Raw genomic sequence first — 19,803 nt, 5'->3', positions numbered from 1 at the left:
GGTGCAGATGTTGCTTATTTGTGATTTGATGCAGGTTTAAATCTGAAGCGTCAAGTCTTTCTGTCTTTTTGTTGCAGATCTCATGCATGTTAGTGGGGAAAAATCTGCACCTAAAACGCAGAAAAAAATGCTGGAAATGCAAACGTTTTTGTCGCTGCATTTTTCGTGCCGAGTGATGCAAAAATGGTGCAGAAATTTCCGCCCCACGTTGTGCACATACCTTGAATATGAGCTTTTTTCTGTATCCGCCCCGTATCTCTTGAGATTAAAGTAACATTGTCCAGATTTCCATGGAATTGTAGAATGAATGTAGATGTTTCTTTTGCTGTTGTGACATTTATCTTTACGGTTTCCAGGGCTGATGTCAGTGCCTGGTAAAGCTCCACACTTGCTCGCTAGGGTGGGAGCAGCATTCTTAGGGGGCTCCCAAATCTTATATGTAGCATTGTTAACATTTCAGAAAGATTTCAAGGGACATTGACATTCTGGGTCTGAACCAATGGATTTGTATATAGTGGCCCGTCACATGTCAGCCGGCTGATGTCCATAAATCCGTCATATATCATTACATCACAATTCCTAATTTTCTCACTACTTTTGCAAAGTGACCAGAGGTGAGAAATGTTGCTAATTATTGCACAAATGTAACGTGCGCCATAAACTGAATAATTTAACACTAAAAAAAAAACTGGTACCGGTCATTCCATAAATTCCCACTGAAAAATCCAGCTGAAAACAGATGAAACGTTCCTGCAGCTCAGCTTTGGTCCCTATTTTAGTCGATCTGCAGTGTGGAAGTGCACAGTACACCCCTTCAAAATGTGTGTGGGACAAGTGAGAGGAGCTCAATGCCATCTGCAGAGGTGTGAACCATTGTGAATCTCTCCTATGTGCCCCCCTCCTCCCCCAACTGTTATTTGTTTATTTATTTTATTTATTTATTTTGCTATTTATGGTTTAGTTACATTTGTTTCTTGCTTTTTCTTTTTCTCCAGGTGCTGCAGAAACTTGGGAAAGCAGATGAGACGAAAGACGAGCAGTTTGAGCAATGCGTGCAAAACTTCAACAAACAGCTGGTGAGTCAAAACGAAGCGCGGCGCCCATTACCGGCCCGTAAGGGGAGACGTTCACTGTATGTGATCAAAGCCAAATGTGCTACACAATTAATGATAATGTACGGAAAAAGATCTGGAAGCATGTTTAGAAAAATGTTAGGAAATTGCTTACATAGCAATTGCTCAGAGCAGGATGGCCCAAGGAAAGTCACATCCATAATGGAGTTTCCATATTTGCAGCCGTCTGTAGCCAGGGAGGGTTTTATTACTGACAGGAGTGGAAGCAATAATGAGGAGCAATAATAAGTAGAAATAATGAGGAGCAATAATGAGGAGCAATAATGAGTAGAAATAAGGAGGAGCAATAATGAGGAGCAATAATGAGGACTGGAGCAATAAGGAGGAGCAATAATGAGGAGCAATAATAAGTAGAAATAATGAGGAGCAATAATGAGGAGCAATAATAAGTAGAAATAATGAGGAGCAATAATGAGGAGCAATAATGAGTAGAAATAAGGAGGAGCAATAATGAGGAGCAATAATGAGGACTGGAGCAATAAGGAGGAGCAATAATGAGGAGCAATAATAAGTAGAAATAATGAGGAGCAATAATGAGGAGCAATAATAAGTAGAAATAATGAGGAGCAATAATAAGTAGAAATAATGAGTAGAAATAAGGAGGCGCAATAATGAGGACTGGAGCAATAATGAGGAGCAATAATGAGGAGCAATAATGAGTAGAAATAATGAGGAGCAATAATGAGGAGCAATATTGCTCTTACAGTACTCCTGCTTGCATTCCGTGAATTTTCATCATCTTTCTAATTATCCCTTTACATTTTTTCTTTGGGCCCATTGATATTTCTCAACCTCTGGATATCGTAATCTGTGGGTGTGAGCTGTGTGACTCTATCAGGGTGGAACATAGTTCACTGAGGCAAAAATCCAGATCTGGGAAAGAGCCAAATTGTGACAAAGCAGGCAAAAATGTTATCAGACTCGCTGCTGCTTATTACAGAACCTTTCGGCGGCCATCACAGTTACAGGTAATATCCCTTTAATTGTGACCAGCGCACGTCCCTTTATTTCTGCGTGGCCGCAGCTAACATGTGACTGCGAGGATTTCGTCATACAGGAAACCTGTGTCCTGCGGGATGTTTTTCATCCTACAAGACTCCAGTATAGAAATGACTCAACCTCTGAAAAAACCCTGACGAGATGCTGAGCGAGGACTTCTGACGACATCTGGACGCTTCATTTTCAGCACGGGATCTGAGGAGAGAAAACTGATGAAGGAAAGAAAACAAAAACCAAAAGGCACGTGATGGACCCCAGGAAATGACTCAGCTGGTCCGTATACTGGCTGAGGCTGATGGGGTAAATGGGGGCAGAGATGATGGACAATGTGGCCATAACAGAAGTGAGTGGAGGACTTTGGTGTAACTTTTCTGTAAGTCCTGAGAAGTTTCACATTTCGGGCCGTGCAGCCGTCCGGTCTCTTGGCTCGTTCTACTTGGCCTTGGGCTACTGAGCGGCCACAAGATCATCACAAACAGAGAAGACCCTACAGTACATGAATACATTGGACACAGAGGAAATAAAAGTATCTTCACGACAAATGGAACCTTGGAATAAAGGTCCCCGCTGCCCGTCCCCCGTCTCCTCCTGATGATCGGCGGCATTCAAATACTGTTAGTAATGGTCACTTACCGGGGTCTGTGGTCAGGGGTCCATTCGAGCTGATAAATGACAGTAAGAATGTCGCCTTGTTAATGTTTTGTAGAACGTCTGAGATCTGTTAATATTTGTGCAAAAAAGACGAGACCTCAATATTAATGAAAGGATCACAGCTTTTATGTGCATCCCTCACCTGACTTCCTATCACCCCCCGCTCTGCTCTTGTGCTTCCTTCCATGCACTTCACACGACTTCACTCTGCTCCTCTCTCCTCTCTGCTCTGCTCTCGGTCCCATGATGCATCAGCACAGCATCAGCTGGTGCCCCCCGTACGGATTTGGACAGTCATCCACCGGTGGAGCGCCCCTGACCAAGGGAGTCCAGGATCTCCTGGTGCCGTTCAGCCCCGTAGAAGCCACTTTGGGCCACCGAATACAGCGTAGGATTTGCACCTACAGGTTGATTAACTGTGAAAGAACCCAGAATCTGACACCCCCTACACCAGACCGCGTGGTCACGGCTGAGCATCCTCGGTGTCAGCACACGGACCCCCGAAGACCCTGTGTATATTACATGTACCAATAGATGAGAGCAATGATAAAATCATAACATAAAGACTTCACCTCTCCGGACATTGACGGGTCAGCGGATAGCGCCCCCCAGTGTGCGGCTGTGAGACCCCATTAATGTAATTCTATGAATGAATGAAAGGTAAAAATCGCAAGAAGTACATGGTGACATAACTAAGACCCCTCCCGCTCATAGTCCTAGCATCTCGCACATCTGAGGGCCAGCGGTGTAACTCCAGGGGTCCCTATGTACCAGCTATAGTCCTGGAAAGGACCTTTGGGTCCCTTCAGGCTATGTGCACACGTAGTTTTTAGTCTCTGCGGATTTTGTAGAGAAAACCGCAGGAAATCCGCAGGACAAAGTGCTGCGGCTTTTCTGCTGTTTATCTGCGTTTTTTCCGCGGTTTTGCCCTGCGGTTTTACACCTCATAATGGATGAGGTGTAAAACCGCAGCGTTTCTGCACCAAACAATTGACATGCTGCGGATTGTAAACCGCAGCAAAACCGCGCGGAAAAATCCGCAGCATGTGCACAGCGTTTTTTTTATTTCCATAGGAAATAAAGGTACTGTACAACGCAGCAGAATCTGCAGCGTTTCTGCAGAGCCAAAAACGCTGCGGAAACGCAGCAGAATCCGCAGCGTGTGCACATACCCTCAGTCTCCAGGGCCCCGGTGTGACTACCCCATATCCTCGGCCAACCTTGTAATGAACAAATGATTGTACAGGGCAGATACATGTCGGAGGGGTCTTATCGGAGACCACCGGATGAGCACCAAGACGCGCAGAACTTAGGATGAGTGATTTCTGTTTTTTGGTTTACGCCTCTCACATTATTTTCTCAGAATCCAGATTGTGAGTCATTGTTATTGAGGACGGAGACGCGATGCCTCCTCTGCCCCCTCATTGCGCAATGTGTCCTGTACCGCGAGGACAACATCTTCACGAAACATGGGATTATTGCCTCCTGGCAGTGATGGGCAGCGGTGATGGCGAGGAGGACCCCCCGACACTCAGGGCTCACTATGCACCACACAGGGATGACTTAGGTTTGGATTTGCGCGGCCCCTAATGAACTGAAGCTACAGATAGAAAACACATGTGTCACCCCCGCAGCTGGATCCCATACAGAACCTTCTCCCGTATAATCGGCATTAACCCCTGGCGTGCCGGGTGACACTCGCTGCTCTCCCAGACGCTAAGTGGCACTGACTGGTAACGTCAAATCTGCTCGGCATCTGTTCCCTATAATTCACTGCGGCCAGGAGTCCCCTCAGCTTGGATCTTTAAAGTGCATGTCAAGACTTGTACAAGGGGGGAGATTATTACTTGCTCTAATACAAAAATGTACCCCTTACAAAATCAGCAAATTTGGGTAATTTTTGGAAACTTTGTGCTTCTTTTGCCACTTTTAAAATGTGAGGGTGAAAATGCGTGGGGTTTAGTGGGAAAATATGGGAACTCCCGCTGCCCGACAGGTTTTTAGAATTTATACTAATGCTCCGAATCTCCTGCACTGGTGATAGAATTCAGGCTATCTGCAGTCACCACTAGGGGGAGCAGGCTGTATACTGCTTGTACATTGAACTCAATGATAATCCCATCAGTGCTCCCCCTAGTGGTGTGTGCAGTCAGACTGATTTTCAAGCTGTGCAGGGGGTTTGCAGTTCTGTGAAAAAGTAGCAATAACCACTTTAAAAAAAAATGTTGGACATAATAAAAATGGACCTAAAATGACTTTACTGGTAAAAAGTGGACATTAACTTTCAATACATTAAATAATTTCTGCTTCCATTGGGGATGGCCATGTGACCGCTGTGACCAGTGATTGGCTGCAGCGATCACATGCTCGGTCCTGGTGAGGAGTTAGACTGTAGTAGAAGAGGGGCAGGGGGGGATAATGACTCTGTGGTTCTCATTTGTGGTCACTTTCAAATAAATGTGATGTCATGTGACCGCGACACTTATGGTGACCGCTGTATCACGGTCAGCGCCATTGGTAGGTTATCCCAATTCTGCCATCGTGCTACGTTCAGGCTGATACATTGTAACAATTCTATCTGCATTTGTTTCCATTTTAGGATCGTGATTCTGATTGCTGTGATTTTCGATATTAATAATTCCCCTCCCCCTTATTTTACAGACAGAAGGCTCCAAACTTCAAAAGGACCTGAGGACGTATCTGGCTTCAGTAAAAGGTAATTCCTGACAGATGTGCGGATTCTGCCTTTTATCTGTATGTGGCTGCACATTCTGAGGTTATATAGGAAAATGACCGAACAAGGACGTTTTCCAGAACGGGCTGCAAACAAAAATCAAGCATCTGTGAATCCGGCAAATGCAGCTCCTGCACAGCTTTCCCTGAATCCTGATGGGTCATTCTATCAAGTGATCCTATATGGGGAATGTATGAAAGCATATTGGCCATAGGTCAGATCACTAACGTGGCCTCTTGGGGTTTATACATATTTATACTACAATCCAAATGCAGGATCCTCCGTAAAATGTTGTGTGCTACTCTATTGAAAACTCGGGTCAGTCACACCCGTACTCCCGCCAGAAATGATCTGAGCTCCAAAGTAATAAAAGGATTGCAAATAGCAACGACCTTTTTAAAACGTCCATAAATTGCACAAATAAAAGTGCCATACAGTGCTCAGAGAATGTCACTGCCAAGCACATGTAGTAGAGCTGCACAAATAATACTGCAATGTATGATCCTGCCCATTAATGATGGCGCTTATATAAGGACCCAGTGTAATATATACTGCCCAAAGAAATAAAGGGAACACAAACAGCCTGTTGCAAATGGAATAGTGTTCCCTTTATTTTTTTTGAGCAGTATACATATATATACACTGCTCAAAAAAATAAAGAGGAACACTTAAACAACAGAATCTAACTCCAAGTAAATCAAACTTCTGTGAAATCAAACTGTCCACTTAGGAAGCAACACTGATTGACAATCAATTTCACAGGCTGTTGTACAAATAGAATAGACAACAGATGGAAATTATTGGCAATTATGAAGACACCCTCAATAAAGGAGTGGTTCTGCAGGTGGGGACCACAGACCACATCTCAGTACCAATGCTTTCTGGCTCATGTTTTGGTCACTTTTGAATGTTGGTTGTGCTTTCACACTCGTGGTAGCATGAGACGGGCTCAACAACCCACACAAGTGGCTCAGGTAGTGCAGCTCATCCAGGATGGCACATCGATGCGAGCTGTGGCAAGAACGTTTGCTGTGTCTGTCATTGTGGTGTCCAGAGGCTGGAGGCGCTACCAGGGGACAGGCCAGTACACCAGGAGATGTGGAGGGGGCCGTAGGAGGGCAACAACCCAGCAGCAGGACTGCTACCTCCGCCTTTGTGCAAGGAGGAACATGAGAAGCACTGCCAGAGCCCTGCTAAATGACCTCCAGGAGGCCACAAATGTGCATGTGTCTGCACAAACTATTAGAAACCGACTCCATGAGGATAGTCTGAGTGCCCGATATTATATATATATCTCCTGATGGGTCTGTCTTTTGAACCTAGATAAATCTCTCTCTTTATCTATTTATGAGTCCCCTTTATCTACCTCTGCTGTTCTCCATGCTGCTGCTTTCTAATACGTGTTTTATCTCAGTCAGTGCTGGATTCACAGATACGCTGCTCACTATTGCTGTATAATATTCTCCTTGCTGTCGCTTCTCCACCAGAGCTGCATGGAGACAGGAGAGCAGGAATCGCTCATGTCTGTGTGTTCTGTGCATGGAGACATCATATCATGGCAGCTCATCTACACCCACTAGCTCAGAGACAACTGAAGTTTAGAAAGAGTTTGCAGAGGGAAAATAAGGTGAAAACTGCAGGATATGAGTCACAGAATGGCTGTAAATAGTGCTATTCCTCATGTACACATAAGGCAGATTATTCTGAGCAGTCACCTGAAAAAAAAAAAAACTTTTTAGAGTTTCCCCTTGCTGTAAATATTAATGCCGCTCTTTCTCCCTGCAGTTTTTAATTGCTGGAGGTTGATATTCAGTTAGTAGGATGATGGGCTATGGTGCCCCAGTGTGCATGTGTGGCTGTGCCTGGTACTGCAGTGAGACTAAGTTACAGTATCAGACATGGCTGCCCACAATCCGCTGATCAGCAGGAATTGTTGCATGACTATGGAGTGCCGAATTGAGTGACATAAGCCGTTGGCCTTGAGGTTAGATCCACATTTGAAGTGGGAGTTACCAGACCCCCTATTCCCTCCTAATCCCCCTTTCACATTGATGTGGGGGTCCTGACCGTGGTGGCTGTCGCAGCCACTTGGAGTTTTTCAATATTTTCCTTTCCTCTTTTTGTGAGTAAACCCGGAGATAAAATCCTGCATTTCCCTCCGTTACAGCGATGCATGAAGCCTCCAAGAAACTGACAGAATGTCTGCAGGAAATCTACGAGCCGGACTGGCCCGGGCGAGACGAGACCAATAGGATCGCAGAGGTGAGTGGCGCTCTCTGCGGAAGTGAGTGGCGCTCTCTGCGAGGGTGAGAGGGCTCTCTGCGGGGGTGAGTGGCGCTCTCTGCGGGGGTGAGTGGCGCTCTCTGCGGAAGTGAGTGGCACTCTCTGCAAGGGTGAGAGGGCTCTCTGCGGGGGTGAGTGGCGCTCTCTGCGAGGGTGAATGGGGCTCTCTACAGGGGTGAGTGGCGCTCTCTGTGGGAGGTGAGTGGCGCTCTCTGTGGGAGGTGAGTGGCGCTCTCTGTGGGGGGTGAGTGGTGCTCTCTGTGGGGGTGAGTGGCGCTCTCTGTGGGGGTGAGTGGCGCTCTCTGGGGGTGAGTGGCGCTCTCTGTGGGGGTGAGTGGCGCTCTTTGTGGAGGTGAGTGGCGCTCTCTGCTCCGCCGGCTTCAGTTTCGCTGACGTTTTATTTTACTTTGTTTCTCTTTCTGTGGAGTTTTTCTTCGCTGAGTCTCCACTTCCTCTATTTATTTTCAGTCTCTAAATTTACATCCAGGGACCAAAACCAGTAAAATGTCAAAGTCCTGTGTCTGATGTGCGGCAGCGGTGGCCATCATCCGGGCAGCGAGCTCGGGGCTAACGTCTCTTACCGGGACGACAGTGTCAGCAATCTGGGTCATTTTGGTCATAAGAGACTTCAAGAGGAAGGACTACATTAAGAGATCATTGACTGACTGCTGTATCTAATCCCACCATGTGTGATAATGTCTGCTGAGCTGTGTATCTAATCCTATCCTGTGTGATACTGTCTGCTGAGCCGTGTATCTAATCATATCCTGTGTGATACTGTCTGCTGAGCTGTGTATCTAATCCTATCCTGTGTGATACTGACTGCTGAGCCGTGTATCTAATCCTCTCCTTTGTGATACTGACTGCTGAGCCGTGTATCTAATCCTAACCTGTGTGATACTGACTGCTGAGCCGTGTATCTAATCCTCTCCTGTGTGATACTGTCTGCTGAGCTGTGTATCTAATCCTCTCCTGCGTGATACTGACTGCTGAGTCGTATATCTAATCCTATCCTGTCATACTGACTGCTGAGCTCTGTATCTAATCCTATCCTGTGTGATACTGACTGCTGAGCCGTGTATCTAATCCTATCCTGTGTGATACTGTCTGATGAGCTGTGTATCTAATCCTATCCTGTGTGATACTGCCTGCTGAGCTGTGTATCTAATCCCACCATGTGTGATAATGTCTGCTGAGCTGTGTATCTAATCCTCTCCTGTGTGATACTGACTGCTGAGCCGTGCATCTAATCCTATCCTGTGTGATACTGTCTGCTGAGCTGTGTATCTAATCCTCTCCTGTGTGATACTGTCTGCTGAGCCATGCATCTAATCCTGTCCTGTGTGATACTGTCTGCTGAGCCGTGTATCTAATCCTATCCTGTGTGATACTGACTGCTGAGCCGTGTATCTAATCCTATCCTGTGTGATACTGACTGCTGAGCTGTGTATCTAATCCTATCCTGTGTGATACTGTCTGCTGAGCCTTGTATCTAATCCTCTCCTGTGTGATACTGACTGCTGAGCCGTGCATCTAATCCTCTCCTGTGTGATACTGTCTGCTGAGCCGTGTATCTAATCCTCTCCTGTGTGATACTGTCTGCTGAGCCTTATATCTAATCCTGTCCTGTGTGATACTGACTGCTGAGCCGTGTATCTAATCCTATCCTGTGTGATACTGTCTGCTGAGCCTTATAGCTAATCCTGTCCTGTGTGATACTGACTGCTGAGCCGTGTATTTAATCCTATCCTGTGTGATACTGACTGCTGAGACGTGCATCTAATCCTCTCCTGTGTGATACTGTCTGCTGAGCCGTGTATCTAATCCTATCCTGTGTGATACTGTCTGCTGAGCCGTGTATCTAATCCTCTCCTGTGTGATACTGACTGCTGAGCCGTGCATCTAATCCTATCCTGTGTGATACTGTCTGCTGAGCCGTGTATCTAATCCTCTTCTGTGTGATACTGACTGCTGAGCTGTGTATCTAATCCTCTCCTGTGTGATACTGTCTGCTGAGCCGTGTCTCTAATCCTCTCCTGTGTGATACTGTCTGCTGAGCTGTGTATCTAATCCTCTCCTGTGTGATACTGTCTGCTGAGCTATGTATCTAATCTTCTCCTGTGTGATACTGTCTGCTGAGCCGTGCATCTAATCCTCTCCTGTGTGATACTGACTGCTGAGCCGTGTATCTAATCCTATCCTGTTATACTGTCTGCAGAGCCGTGTATCTAATCCTCTCCTGTGTGATACTGTCTGCTGAGCTGTGTATCTAATCCTCTCCTGTGTGATACTGTCTGCTGAGCCGTGTATCTAATCCTCTCCTGTGTGATACTGTCTGCTGAGCTGTGTATCTAATCCTCTCCTGTGTGATACTGTCTGCTGAGCCGTGTATCTAATCCTATCCTGTGTGATACTGACTGCTGAGCCGTGTATCTAATCCTATCCTGTGTGATACTGTCTGCTGAGCCGTGTATCTAATCCTATCCTGTGTGATACTGTCTGCTGAGCCGTGTATCTAATCCTCTCCTGTGTGATACTGTCTGCTGAGTCGTGTATCTAATCTTTTCCTGTGTGATACTGACTGCTGAGCCGTGTATCTAATCCTCTCCTGTGTGATACTGTCTGCTGAGCCGTGTATCTAATCCTATCCTGTGTGATACTGACTGCTGAGCCGTGTATCTAATCCTATTCTGTGTGATACTGACTGCTGAGCCGTGTATCTAATCCTATCCTGTGTGATACTGACTGCTGAGCCGTGTATCTAATCTTATCCTGTCATACAGTCTAGTGAGCTGACGTATCTAACCTGTCACGTGTTACACGTCTTCCGAGTCCATGCATTTAAGGTTGTGCTTGATTCTATTTTCTAAGCTGATGTATCTAAGCCTGTTATGTGAGATGCTGTCTGATGATCTGCTGTATCTAAGCCTGTTATGTGAGATACTGTCTGATGATCTTCTATGTCTGTCACTTTTGAGTCACTGTCTCTAACCTGTCCATGTAATAGAACCTGTTAAACCCGCTGTATCCAAGCTGTGAGATAGTGTGTGTGCAGATCTACTGTATCTAAGCCATGTGCGGTACCATCTGTGTGTGATCCTTGGGGTACTGCATTCTCCGTTAATTACCCTGTAGTGCCGACCATGGTTTCTTCCAGTAATTAGATACAGTTTGTGTCTGAGGTATCTGCCATGTTTATTAGCGTGCGCCTCGTCCCGCGCGGGATGTCAGGAGTTGACGCGTTTCGGCGCAGTAACACTGGATCTGACTCCATAATCAGTACATGGAACCAAACAAGCGGTATGAGAGAAATCCAAACATGAGATAAATTCATGTGTTCTGGATTCCAGGACGTCATTGCAGTAAAATCCTCAGTTTTATTAGAATTAGACCAAAACCGGAGCAGGAATCTCCGTAAGACGAGGACGTGAATCCTAAACATGGCTGATCTTAAAGGGATGAAGGCGGTCACCTGTCAGATATCAGCAGATCGAGGTCCTCGGTGCAGAGACTTAATGGTGATCATGGGGTCATCCCAGTAAAGAATGCTATCATGTGCCTCTTCCTAGACTGAAATGGCTGATAACAGGGAACACTAGTCTGTTTTCACCTTAAGAGATCGTAGATTTGTATTTTTGTTCAGGAAATATAATTTTAATGTTTCTTTTGTTAGAACAATGACCTGTTATGGACGGATTATCACCAGAAGCTTGTGGACCAGGCCCTGCTGACCATGGACACGTATCTCGGCCAGTTCCCTGATATCAAAGTAAGCAGCAGTGTCCCTGATGTGTGAGAACTGCCGGGAGCCCTCGTTATTGGGGAGCACGTTTTATAACTAGCGGATGCTCCATCTTGAATGTTGTATTAGTGTTTTGTCTATTTTTAGTCATTCTATTCCTTTCTTTCGTCACTTCTTTCTTACCTTCTCTCATCCAGTTCTTCTTTCTTATTTTATTATATTCAATTTTCTTTTCCTTCCTTCCTTCCTCTGTCCCTATATTCCTTAATCTTTCTTTATTTCTTTCCTGCTTCCATTTCTTTTTCCTGCCTTTTTCCTTACACCCAGTCTTCCTCTTTTCCTTTCTCGTTTCATTCCTTCTTCTCGAACTTACATCTTTTCTTTTTATATTCCCTTCCCTACTTAATTCTTTCCTCTCTCAATACCTTTCTCTCTCCCTTCCCCCACCCCTTCCAATGTTCCTCCCTTTGTTTCTTTTTACTTTCTTCCTCTCACTCTTCTTTCCATCGTTCCTTCCTTTTGACGTCCCTTCATCCCTTTCTTCTTTCCTTCATCTTTTTGTTCCTCCCTTCCTTCCATATTTGCTTCTTCCCTCTCTTGCATCCTTCCTCCCATACACCCTCTCTTTCTCCATTCCTTTTTTACTTCCTGCTTTGCCTCCTCTCTTCTTTCCCATCTTCCCTTTTTCTTTCACCCTTTACTCACTATTTTCCTTACTGCTTCCTTCCTTTTCTTGCTCTCTTCTTTACATTCTTCCTTTTTTCCCTTTTTCTCTTTCTCCCTTCACTCACTCTTTTCCTTAATGCCTCCTTTCTTTTCTTGCTCTCTTCCTTCTTCCTTTGCTTCCTCTTCTCTTTTCCTCATTCCCTTTTTCTCTTTCTCCCTTCCCTCACTCCTTTCCTTGTTCCTTACTCTCTCCTTCCTTTTCTTGCTCGCATCCTTCCTCCTTTGCTTCCTCTCTTTTTTCCCTTATTCTCTTTTCCTTATTGCCTCCTTCCTTTTCTTGCTATCTTCCGTCCTCCTTTGCTTCCTCTCCTCTTTTCCTTCTTCCCTTTTTCTTTTTCCCTTCCCTCACTCTTTTCCTTATTGCCACCTTCCTTTTCTTGCTCTCTTCCTTCCTCCTTTGCTTCCTCTCCTCTTTTTCTTCTCCCCTTTTTCTTTTTCCCTTCCCTCACTCTTTCCTTAATGCCTCCTTCCTTTTCTTGCTATCTTCCTTCCTCCTTTGCTTCCTCTCCTCTTTTTCTTTTCCCCTTTTTCTTTTTCCCTTCCCTCACTCTTTCCTTAATGCCTCCTTCCTTTTCTTGCTATCTTCCGTCCTCCTTTGCTTCCTCTCCTCTTTTCCTTCTTCCCTTTTTCTTTTTCCCTTCCCTCACTCTTTTCCTTATTGCCACCTTCCTTTTCTTGCTCTCTTCCTTCCTCCTTTGCTTCCTCTCCTCTTTTTCTTCTCCCCTTTTTCTTTTTCCCTTCCCTCACTCTTTCCTTAATGCCTCCTTCCTTTTCTTGCTCTCTTCCTTCCTCCTTTGTTTCCTCTCCTCTTTTCCTTCTTCCCTTTTTCTTTCTCCCTTCCCTCACTGTTTTCCTTCTTGCCTCTTTCCTTTTCTTGCTCTCTTCCTTCCCCCTTTGCTTCCTCTCCTCTTTTCCTTCTTCCCTTTTTCTCTTTCTCCCTTCCCTCACTCTTTCCTTATTGCCTCCTTCCTTTTCTTGCTATCTTCCGTCCTCCTTTGCTTCCTCTCCTCTTTTCCTTCTTCCCTTTTTCTTTTTCCCTTCCCTCACTCTTTTCCTTATTGCCACCTTCCTTTTCTTGCTCTCTTCCTTCCTCCTTTGCTTCCTCTCATCTTTTTCTTCTCCCCTTTTTCTTTTTCCCTTCCCTCACTCTTTCCTTAATGCCTCCTTCCTTTTCTTGCTATCTTCCTTCCTCCTTTGCTTCCTCTCCTCTTTTTCTTCTCCCCTTTTTCTTTTTCCCTTCCCTCACTCTTTCCTTAATGCCTCCTTCCTTTTCTTGCTATCTTCCGTCCTCCTTTGCTTCCTCTCCTCTTTTCCTTCTTCCCTTTTTCTTTTTCCCTTCCCTCACTCTTTTCCTTATTGCCACCTTCCTTTTCTTGCTCTCTTCCTTCCTCCTTTGCTTCCTCTCCTCTTTTTCTTCTCCCCTTTTTCTTTTTCCCTTCCCTCACTCTTTCCTTAATGCCTCCTTCCTTTTCTTGCTCTCTTCCTTCCTCCTTTGCTTCCTCTCCTCTTTTCCTTCTTCCCTTTTTCTCTTTCTCCCTTCCCTCACTGTTTTCCTTCTTGCCTCTTTCCTTTTCTTGCTATCTTCCTTCCTCCATTACTTCCTCTCTTCCTTTTTCTCTCTTGTTATATACAGTAGTTCTCCTGATCTGAATATCTTTTCTTATTTCCATGATTTCAGTCACGGATTGCAAAACGAGGGAGGAAACTTGTGGATTTCGACAGTGCGAGACATCACTTTGAATCCCTCCAGAGTGCAAAAAAGAAGGATGACACAAAGATTGCCAAGGTAGCGTCCGCTGCCCTCAGCGTTCCTTCTTGGGGCAGTAAGCGTTGGCTCCTTAGCTGATGCCGGTAGCACTGATGTAATCGTTCACACGGTCCAACGTGCGGACAGATCAGTGATCGGGGGTCCTGCGCCCTCTGCTCGTGGCCCGACCCGCTGGCTTTGTCCCTTATTGTAATGTATCCCCCCCGGATACTATGTTGCGGTTACATGTAATGTGTGCAGCGGATATAAATGCTGAATCTCCTGCTGATCCTGTTGCATCCGGTCTTGTAATCTCCAGTTTTGCAGCTTCAGTTCTGATTGGAGTTTGAGACATGATGTAATTCTGAGTCCGAGAACAAACCTCTGCGGAGCGTCCGCTGTAAACCCCCCCCACCGGCGCGTCACACGCTGATTCGCCATAATTAAAGCCGCGCAGTGGAGATGTCGGACTGTCGCACAGTTTTGATCTGTGACTAATCGCTCTTGTTGTTCTCCGCAGCTCTGATTTTTCTGTGCCAGCGGTCCTCTCTGTGTGGAAATCTAACTGCTTGTCTCTTGGCATGCCGCGCAGGATGGCAGAAGCCTGGCACTCTGCTCCTCAATGTCTCACACTGAAGTCTCTTCTTCTGTCCCTTTTCTCTGTCTCCTCTTCTGTGTTAATCGCTTGCAGCCCGTGTCGTTGCTTGAAAAGGCCGCACCTCAGTGGTGCCAGGGGAAAATAGCGGCACATCTGGTTGCCCAGACTAACCTTCTCCGAAACCAGGTGACTCCCTGGATCAGTCCTAACCTCATGTGCAGATAGTCACTGTGTGCTCCGGAGCTGCGCTCAGTCCCAGCAGCCTGTAATAGTAAGGAAGCCTACATGGTAAAATCATGTCCAGCGACTGAGATCCTGAGCAACGTATCTAAGCCCAGCGCAAGAGATACTGTCTGATTAGCTGGTGTATCTAATCTTACCATATGTGATACTGTCTGCTGAGCTACGTATCTAATCCTATCCTGTGTGATACTGACTGCTGAGCCGTGTATCTAATCTTACCATATGTGATACTGTCTGCTGAGCCGTGTATCTAATCCTTTCCTGTGTGATACTGACTGCTGAGCCGTGTATCTAATCCTATTCTGTATGATACTGTCTGCTGAGCCGTGTATCTAATCCTATCCTGTGTGATACTGACTGCTGAGCCGTGTATCTAATCCTATCCTGTGTGATACTGACTGCTGAGCCGTGTATCTAATCTTACCATATGTGATACTGTCTGCTGAGCCGTGTATCTAATCCTTTCCTGTGTGATACTGACTGCTGAGCCGTGTATCTAATCCTATTCTGTATGATACTGTCTGCTGAGCCGTGTATCTAATCCTATCCTGTGTGATACTGACTGCTGAGCCGTGTATCTAATCCTCTCCTGTGTGATACTGACTGCTGAGCCGTGTATCTAATCCTCTCCTGTGTGATACTGACTGCTGAGCCGTGTATCTAATCCTATCCTGTGTGATACTGTCTGCTGAGCTGTGTATCTAATCCTATCCTGTGTGATACTGACTGCTGAGCCGTGTATCTAATCCTCTCTTGTGTGATACTGACTGCTGAGCCGTGTATCTAATCCTATCCTGTGTGATACTGTCTGCTGAGCCGTGTATCTAATCCTCTCCTGTGTGATACTGACTGCTGAGCCGTGTATCTAATCCTCTCCTGTGTGATACTGAGTGCTTAGCCGTGTATCTAATCCTCTCCTGTGTGATACTGACTGCTGGGCCGTGTATCTAATCCTATCCTGTGTGATGCTGTCTGCTGAGCCGTGTATCTAATCCTATCCTGTGTGATACTGTCTGCTGAGCTGTGTATCTAATCCTCTCCTGTGTGATACTGACTGCTGAGCTGTGTATCTAATCCTATCCTGTGTGATACTGACTGCTGAGCCGTGTATCTAATCCTATCCTGTGTGATACTGACTGCTGAGCTGTGTATCTAATCCTATCCTGTGTGATACTGTCTGCTGAGCTGTGTATCTAATCCTCTCCTGTGTGATACTGACTGCTGAGCTGTGTATCTAATCCTATCCTGTGTGATACTGACTGCTGAGCTGTGTATCTAATCCTATCCTGTGTGATACTGTCTGCTGAGCTGTGTATCTAATCCGCTCCTGTGTGATACTGTCTGCTGAGCTATGTATCTAATCTTGTCCTATGTAATACAGCCTGATCACATGTGAAATACCCTTCCCCCACATACAATTCTGTTATAATGTAATATTTATTATATAGTTGTTATACTTGCCACCCTTGTATCTTCTTCCTCTTCTCCATGTTCTTCTTCTTCTTTCCTGACATATTCCATATCTGTGGCCTCTTGTTCTGGACACATTCATCCTGGGGGCATCTTGTCATTTTCTTTCGGGCTTTTCTGCATTTCGGGGTCATACATTGGAAATAATCCAAAGTTTTTTTTAACCAAAAAATTTCAGGAAAATCAAAACTTTAAAATGTAAAATATCAACTGTTGATTGCAGAGTTATTGAATCGGCACTGGGACTGAGCTCAGATCTCCGCTGTCTTTGTGTCCTACTGAGGAATGTCACGTGATCTCTGTGTCTATGTCCGATTGCAGTCATAGTCAATGAGAATCAGGCCCATCACTACTCTAGGTGCCGATGGGGTGCAGCATATGTCCATTTTTTTTCACATGTATGACTGCACTAAAGAAGCCCTCGTCGTCCTCCTCCTCCTCGTTCTCCTCCTTCCATTAAAGTTTTTAAGCTCTTACTATATTGCAATCATCATATTATACAGCACGGTTTTCTTACAATTTCTAATGTTGCCTTTCTACTCAGATAATTCTTCTATTTTCTCTGCTCTATGTAGAAATAGGAAGTCTCTTGTCCCTGCATTTATCACTCCCCTCTTCACCTCCCGACCCAGCTGTTCCTGACTCCCCCCCAGCCATTGACTTTGGCAGTGACTCATGACTTGAGCAGACAAAATTGACCTCCTGTTTCTACATAGAGTTTAGATGGATTCAGCTCATCAGTTATTCATCACATGATGTCACAGACTCAGTAGCATAGCTACCGGGGGGGGCAGAGGGTGCAGTCACCATGGACCCCCACGTACAAAGGGGCCCATCCGGAGTTATCGATACGGTTAATCTCCGCGGTAGAACAGGAAGACATGATCTCCTTGCACTTCCGCTCTCCGTTCTGTAGACCACAGGCTGCTTTTAGCCTTCTGTCTACAGAATGCCCGAGGTGCCAACGTGCACCCAGTATGCCGAAAGTCCTGAAGCGGTGACATCGTCTCACCACGTCACTCTGACATCCTGTGTTTGCATCGGCGCTATGACAGCACATTGGTCCACCCGAGCCTTGCCGGTGGAGTCGTCAGGATCTTGGATTAGTTGAGTTTATGACTTTTTAAAAAAAAATTTGGGGGCAGCAGTGGGGACACCATACTGTGCATAGCAAAGCTGAGTGCACACCATAACGTGTCTAGAGGAGTTGTAGGGACACCATACTGTATATAGAGAAGCTGTGGGGACTTTATACTGTATATAGAGAAGCTGTGGGGACTTTATACTGTATACAGAGAAGCTGTGGGGACTTTATACTGTATACAGAGAAGCTGTGGGGACTTTATACTGTATACAGAGAAGCTGTGGGGACTTTATACTGTATATAGAGAAGCTGTGGGGACTTCATACTGTATATAGAGAAGCTGTGGGGACACCATACTGTGTATAGAGAAGCTGTGAGGACTTCATACTGTATATAGAGAAGCTGTGGGGACTTTATACTGTATATAGAGAAGCTGTGGGGACACCATACTGTGTATAGAGAAGCTGTGAGGACTTTATACTGTATATAGAGAAGCTGTGGGGACTTTATACTGTATATAGAGAAGCTGTGGGGACTTTATACTGTATATAGAGAAGCTGTGGGGACTTTATACTGTATATAGAGAAGCTGTGGGGACTTTATACTGTATATAGAGAAGCTGTGGGGACACCATACTGTATATAGAGAAGCTGTGGGGACACCATACTGTATATAGAGAAGCTGTGGGGACTTCATACTGTATATAGAGAAGCTGTGGGGACACCATACTGTGTATAGAGAAGCTGTGAGGACTTTATACTGTATATAGAGAAGCTGTGAGGACTTTATACTGTATATAGAGAAGCTGTGGGGACTTTATACTGTATATAGAGAAGCTGTGAGGACTTTATACTGTATATAGAGAAGCTGTGGGGACTTTATACTGTATATAGAGAAGCTGTGGGGACACCATACTGTGTATAGAGAAGCTGTGAGGACTTCATACTGTATATAGAGAAGCTGTGGGGACACCATACTGTGTATAGAGAAGCTGTGAGGACTTTATACTGTATATAGAGAAACTGTGGGGACTTTATACTGTATATAGAGAAGCTGTGGGGACTTTATACTGTATATAGAGAAGCTGTGGGGACTTTATACTGTATATAGAGAAGCTGTGGGGACACCATACTGTGTATAGAGAAGCTGTGAGGACTTTATACTGTATATAGAGAAACTGTGGGGACTTTATACTGTATATAGAGAAGCTGTGGGGACTTTATACTGTATATAGAGAAGCTGTGGGGACTTTATACTGTATATAGAGAAGCTGTGGGGACACCATACTGTGAATAGAGAAGCTGTGGGGACACCATACTGTATATAGAGAAGCTGTGGAGACTTTACACTGTATATAGAGAAGCTGTGAGGACATTATACTGTATATAGAGAAGCTGTGGGGACTTTATACTGTATATAGAGAAGCTGTGGGGACTTTATACTGTATATAGAGAAGCTGTGAGGACACCATACTGTGTATAGAGAAGCTGTGAGGACTTCATACTGTATATAGAGAAGCTGTGGGGACACCATACTGTGTATAGAGAAGCTGTGAGGACTTTATACTGTATATAGAGAAGCTGTGAGGACATTATACTGTATATAGAGAAACTGTGGGGACTTTATACTGTATATAGAGAAGATGTGGGGACTTTATACTGTATATAGAGAAGCTGTGGGGACACCATACTGTGTATAGAGAAGCTGTGAGGACTTTATACTGTGTATAGAGAAGCTGTGAGGACTTTATACTGTATATAGAGAAGCTGTGGGGACTTTATACTGTATATAGAGAAGCTGTGAGGACTTTATACTGTATATAGAGAAGCTGTGGGGACTTTATACTGTATATAGAGAAGCTGTGGGGACTTTATACTGTATATAGAGAAGCTGTGGGGACACCATACTGTGAATAGAGAAGCTGTGGGGACACCATACTGTATATAGAGAAGCTGTGGAGACTTTATACTGTATATAGAGAAGCTGTGAGGACTTTATACTGTATATAGAGAAGCTGTGGGGACTTTATACTGTATATAGAGAAGCTGTGGGGACACCATACTGTATATAGAGAAGCTGTGGAGACTGTACACTGTATATAGAGAAGCTGTGAGGACATTATACTGTATATAGAGAAGCTGTGGGGACTTTATACTGTATATAGAGAAGCTGTGGGGACTTTATACTGTATATAGAGAAGCTGTGAGGACACCATACTGTGTATAGAGAAGCTGTGAGGACTTCATACTGTATATAGAGAAGCTGTGGGGACACCATACTGTGTATAGAGAAGCTGTGAGGACTTTATACTGTATATAGAGAAGCTGTGAGGACATTATACTGTATATAGAGAAACTGTGGGGACTTTATACTGTATATAGAGAAGATGTGGG

The 19,803-nt window shown here is 45.0% G+C and overlaps 1 protein-coding gene across 6 annotated transcripts in view; it reads left to right on the top strand.

The window, feature by feature from the left end:
• Positions 1–19,803, top strand: part of BIN1 (bridging integrator 1) — a 131,001-nt gene that overhangs the window by 70,185 nt on the left and 41,013 nt on the right. For 5 of the 6 annotated variants that reach the window (XM_073545333.1, XM_073545335.1, XM_073545337.1 and 2 more), the window contains exons 2-7: positions 996–1,076; positions 5,445–5,499; positions 7,685–7,779; positions 11,474–11,569; positions 13,947–14,054; positions 14,707–14,799. In XM_073545333.1, the coding sequence (XP_073401434.1) occupies positions 996–1,076; positions 5,445–5,499; positions 7,685–7,779; positions 11,474–11,569; positions 13,947–14,054; positions 14,707–14,799 (528 nt within the window). The remainder of the gene's footprint in view (positions 1–995; positions 1,077–5,444; positions 5,500–7,684; positions 7,780–11,473; positions 11,570–13,946; positions 14,055–14,706; positions 14,800–19,803) is intronic. The other variant, XM_073545334.1, reaches the window with a different exon arrangement.

Source organism: Dendrobates tinctorius, unplaced genomic scaffold (genome assembly GCF_039654945.1).
Source record: "Dendrobates tinctorius isolate UK_male_01 unplaced genomic scaffold, ASM3965494v1 ptg000143l, whole genome shotgun sequence".
Taxonomy (NCBI): domain Eukaryota; kingdom Metazoa; phylum Chordata; class Amphibia; order Anura; family Dendrobatidae; genus Dendrobates; species Dendrobates tinctorius.
The sequence above is the reverse complement of the archived record's forward strand: the minus strand, read 5'-3'. Positions and strand labels throughout refer to the sequence as shown.